The following is a 5,231-nucleotide window of genomic DNA, read 5'->3' as shown; positions in this document are numbered from 1 at the left end:
TCTTACATATTGTATGGATATGAAATTTAGTACATGTCATATTATCAATGGGGCACATCTAAAAAAATTATTAAATAGAATTTTTTATGAAATATAATGACCAAAATACCCCTTAAAACTTTCAAGGGGTATTTTAAGTTATTTTATTTTATTGGAAATATTTTTTAATATTTTATAGGTGGGAGTTTAAGAGATGAGTGGATCCCCAAAAATTGGTGTGAAACTGGTTTATAGAAAAAAATTTTAAAGGCAAAAGTTTATATAAGGATGCAACCTTATAATGTAAAACTACAGATGCACATCAAAAATCCATTGAAAAAGGTAGTTTTAATGTTGAAAAACCCTTTGATTGATCATCTTGACATCGAGATATATGACCATGAAAAATAAAAAAATTGTAAGTGTCAGAAATAGTGCATTTTACAACATATTATCTACACCGTCCATTTTCAATATTTTCATATGTTTATAGATCTACTTGATTTAACCATTTTTGAAATTTAAAATTCTATAAGTAGATATAAAAATAGATTTTGAGATAATCTTAAGAATATTTTACATCAAAATTATATACCATGACAAAATTTGAAGGTGCACCTTACCTCTACAGCTACGAATGTACCTGTATGCCAACTGCACCCTTAAAATAAAATAGTAGAGAGACGTGACATTGTAATTAGGGCCATCTCTACCATTCATTCAAAATGGACGGTTGGATAGAGGGGGAATAAGTTTTATGTTGTAGGAGAAGCACAAAAACGTTGCCCAAAACATAAAATCCCAAGCTTGTGTCTTTTACTCGCGATCAATTGTACAATTTAGGGATCAGTTTTACAATTTGGTTATCAAGGATCCCTAAGCTCTTTCCCAAATGCAATCCACATATGAGAATCATTTTTCCGGTTCCAATCGTAGCTAAGCATTCCCCCTATACAATTGTAACTACTTTTGTGAGTTTGAGCTACCATAGGAGAGAGTCGTGATTTAAAAAACAGATCATTGGTCCAAATTGGTCATCACAAAAACCAGTTTAGATTGGTGAATTGACGGTTCATATCGAAGTTTAACTATGTGAAAAAAATAGTGAATCAGTAAAAAAAAACACGTGCAAAAACAATAAACCGGCGAAAAATCAGTTAGAATCAGTGAATCGGCATTTTTAACTATAGACGATGCTTTTGTAGCAAAACGCTGTTTTATTGTAGCAAATCGCCATTTCTCTTCCCGTCCTCGACAATTTCCTGTATATTGATCCGTTTTATTATAACAAATCGCTATTTTTCTACTAGACCCGAACAAATCGCCATTTCTCTACTCGACGCGGGCAATTTCGTGTATATTAAGCGATTCCCTTATCGGACAGGGGATTCCGTCCCCACCCATTTTTTTTAAAATCACTGGGAGAGAGTAATGGCTTCTCACTTCTTTCGCCTACATGAAATGAAAACGTAGAAACAAGTCCTTTGCATCTCACATTTCTTAGATCGATATTCGTTCTTAACATGGGATGTTTGTTTCTCCATCTTGCATTACATTTCTCAATCCTTCACGCCCCATTCTCACTCGCAACCCCTCCCTCTTTCTCTCTTTCCAACTCCTATCCTTGGATGCCGTTCCTCAATTCCCTGAAACTGGCTTCACCACCATTTCTGCAACTCAAGCCCATGACCCCCAAACTCGCCTTTCCTTGCTTCTCCAAGCTTGCAAAGAGGCGCCTTCTCTCTCTACCACTAAACGCCTTCACTCCCTCTCCATTGTCATGGGCTCGAACTTATCTTCTCTCTTCGCCCAAAACAACCTGCTCGTGCTTTATTCTGAATGCGGCGAGCTTGAGTATGCGTGCAAAGTGTTTGACATGATGCCCCAACGAAATGCCATCTCTTGGAACTCGATTATCAGAGCTAATGCCATGCTTGGTCATGAAGAAGAAGCTTGGGAGCTCCTCTATCGAATGATGGGTGATGGTTTTACGCCCACCCAATTCACATTTGGCACCATCTTATCATTGTACCCAAGTTATGACGCTTCTTCTCAATTGCAGGCATTGATGATAAAAACTGGGCTCTTTGTTAACGAATTTGCAGGGACTACGCTCATGAGAGTCTTTGCAAGACAATCTGATATCGAATATGCGTGCAAGTTGTTCAATGAAATGCCTCATCGTAATGTGGTGACATGGAATTCAATGATTTTTGGTTATGCTGAAAATGGCTGCTACAAGGAGGCCTTGTGTTTGTTTCGAGATCTTTTGAGAGAGCATATAAGACCCACCAAGCCCACTTTCTTGGCAATTCTTTTTGCATGCCAAGAGGCAATTGAGTCTGGTGAGCAAGTACATGGTTTAGCAATCAAAACAGGAGGAGAAATCTTTGTGGAAGTGGAAAATGCTTTGATTTACATGTACTCGAAGTGTGGTAGCATTGGAAATGCTGAAAAGATGTTCAAAATGATGTGTGTTCGAGATGTGGTATCATGGAATTCCATGATCACGGCTTTCTCAAAGTGGGGCAAGCCTGAGAAAATGTTGGAGCTTTTCTTGTTCATGAATTTGCATGGCTTATCAGCCAGCTACACCACTTTTTCCACCATTCTTACCTCTTGTAGTAGCTTGAGTAGCTTGTGTTTTGGTAGATATATCCATGCTAAGACCATCAAGAGCAATCTCAATGTTAATATTTTTGTTGGTAGTGCATTGGTTGATATGTATGCAAAATGCGATGATTTATGGGATGCTCATCTAGTTTTTGAGGAGATGCCCGAGAGAAATGTGGTCTCCTGGAATGCTTTGATCTCTGGCTATTCTAATTCCAATCACATAGTCCATCGGCAACTGGCCCAATTGCTTTTTAAAAGAATGCTGAATTCTGATGTAATACCTAATGAGTACACATATTCAGGTGCTCTTAAATCATCTAATCTAGAAGGTGGGTTACAGCTTCATTCTCAAGCCATAAGAACTTCTTTCGATCAAGATGCGTATGTGGGGAGCTCAATTGCTGCCATGTATGCAAGAAACGGCCTCATGTCTGAAGCCAGTGACTTTGCCACCCAAATGTCTTCACTAACTGTAATACCTTCTAACATTATTGCTGCAAATTATAGCAAAAAAGGCCAATACTCAGAAGCTTGCGTGCTCCTTTCCACTATCCAAGAACCCGACATGATCTCTTGGAATACCCTAATTGCAGCTTGTACTCGAAATCACGATTACCAAGTGGCATTTGAACTCCTTCACCACATGCAAAGTAGCAATGAAATGCCTGATAATTACACATTTGTAAGCATCTTGAGCATTTGTTCAGAGACATGCAACCTTGGACTAGGCAGTGCAATTCATGGCTTAATGTTCAAAGCTGATATTAACCGTTCCGATGGGTTTCTCCTTAATGTGCTTGTGAACATGTATGCTAAGTGTGGGAGTCTTGAGAGCTCTATCAAAGTCTTTCAAAGAATTCCTGAAAAAAATGTGGTGTCATGGACTGCTATGATATCTGCACTTGGTCTTCATGGGTGTAGTAAAGAAGCCATCAAATGCTTTGAGGAGATGCAATTGGAGGGTATCAAGCCTGATCGTGTAGCTTTCATGGCGGTTCTCAGAGCATGCAGTCATGGTGGGTTGGTACAGGAAGGGCTGGCTATGTTTGAGGCTATGAGAAAGATTCATGGGATTGAGCCTGAGATGGATCACTATGCATGTGTGGTTGATATGCTTTGTCGATGTGGTTGTGTGGATGAGGCCGAAAGATTTATCAAAGACATGCCATTTTGCCCCAATTTTCTAATTTGGCGCACTTTTCTTTCTGGCTGTGCAATGCATGGACATAGAATGGTGGGTACAGGGCAGCAAGGTTTCTGATAAATATGGGTAATTTAAATTTTGGTTATTTTATTGTTTTTGTTTACTGCTCATGGTCATCATGCAGTGTGCATCGCGTATGTGAGGACAGAAAAATGTTGCAAGTGAAAAGGAGAATATGGTGATCTATGAGATGTTCTGGCCACTTCAGTTTAGATGTATCTTTGATTAAGAATGTCGCTGAGCGATGGACATTCATTCACTTAGTACATTTTTTATTTCAGATGTATCAGCCTTTATATTTTGAAATTATGAAAGAGCTGAAGCATTAGGTTGTGGTCATATTGAAAAGAAAGAGGTTAGTGGCCACAGTAGTGATCATTGGTGTCTACTTCATGGATACTTAGACAAATTTGATGGCTGGAAGCTCATAAGTTCAGAGATGTCACCAAACAATTGAGCGACAAAATGCAATGCATGCGAGTTCAATTTCAAGATATGGGTTCTTCCAAAAAAGTCCCTCTTCTTCTCATTTATCATGAATTTCTTTATGTTTTCAAATATTAATCATCCCTTTAACCAATGCATTTTTGGTGGGTTAGAGTTTTCTCTTGCAGAATATTCACTTCATTGCTTCCAAAGAATGGCGCTCATTCTGCTTTCAAGAAGAATGCCTTTTTGAGGGTCTGAGTTCCTACAGCATGGGAGAGGTGAGTTTAAAAACCTGTTCCTTGTTGTGTAATTGCATGATCAAATATCTTCGTTTTGAGCAACCTTTTGGAAAGCTGGGGTAATTAAGAGTTACATTGTCTGGAATATGTACACTCTTCTATTCACGTTCTAATGTGTTGTTTTTTTAATTATTTTTATTTTTTTGGGAGAAAAAAAGATGTTCAATCCTGTTGTTAGAACCATTGTTTTGGAAATTGCCTCGGCCCTTGGCCAAGGCGATCAACTCGGCCAAGTTCGAGTGGACTCGGCCCAGCTATATAGAAAAAATGAAAAGAAAGTCAAAAGAAAGGGCAATTTTAAAAAAAAAAAAAAAGTTAAAAATGATAAAAAAATAAAGGACACGGTTTCTATGAGTGCATGTAGAAATGAGTCACCTCTTAAAAATCTATCTTTGAGATGGATTTTTGGACCTAATTTTTAAGGACATGTAACCTCTAACATGGAGATCATGAATATGAAAAAATAAATAAATTTTGAAACTTAAAAATAATAATTCTATGAAGAAACATTTGGACCATTAGTTTCAATTATTTTTAGATGGACCACCTATTCGCATCCGTCTTTAAGATGGATGCTTTATACCTTGGGGACCGCAAATGTAGAAATGCGGTCTCCGCCGCATGAAACAATTTTCCAAAAATAAAAGAGCTAGTAGAACTATTAGAAGATTAAAAAGACAAAAAAAAAACCTATAAAAGATGGA

The 5,231-nt window shown here is 37.8% G+C and overlaps 1 protein-coding gene across 1 annotated transcript; it reads left to right on the top strand.

Moving 5' to 3' along the window:
- Nucleotides 1-1,195: 1,195 nt before the first annotated feature.
- Nucleotides 1,196-4,293, top strand: LOC18442214 (Pentatricopeptide repeat (PPR) superfamily protein). Its single transcript, XM_020672287.2, has 2 exons — nucleotides 1,196-3,829; nucleotides 4,081-4,293. The coding sequence occupies exons 1-2, from the start codon at nucleotides 1,508-1,510 to the stop codon at nucleotides 4,126-4,128; spliced, it is 2,370 nt and encodes a 789-aa protein (XP_020527946.2). The 5' UTR covers nucleotides 1,196-1,507; the 3' UTR covers nucleotides 4,129-4,293.
- Nucleotides 4,294-5,231: the final 938 nt, after the last annotated feature.

Source organism: Amborella trichopoda, chromosome 1 (assembly GCF_054954075.1).
Source record: "Amborella trichopoda isolate Santa Cruz 75 chromosome 1, AtrichopodaSantaCruz75HAP2 v2.0, whole genome shotgun sequence".
In the NCBI taxonomy this organism is placed as follows: domain Eukaryota; kingdom Viridiplantae; phylum Streptophyta; class Magnoliopsida; order Amborellales; family Amborellaceae; genus Amborella; species Amborella trichopoda.
The sequence above is the reverse complement of the archived record's forward strand: the minus strand, read 5'-3'. Positions and strand labels throughout refer to the sequence as shown.

Excerpts from the sequence above, each read along its gene's own strand:
- LOC18442214 (XM_020672287.2), top strand. The coding sequence starts at position 1,508 with ATGTTTGTTTCTCCATCTTGCATTACATTTCTCAATCCTTCACGCCCC. Across the intron at positions 3,830-4,080 it reads CAATGCATGGACATAGAATG|ATGTATCAGCCTTTATATTT; the intron begins GTGGGTACAGGG and ends TTTTTATTTCAG.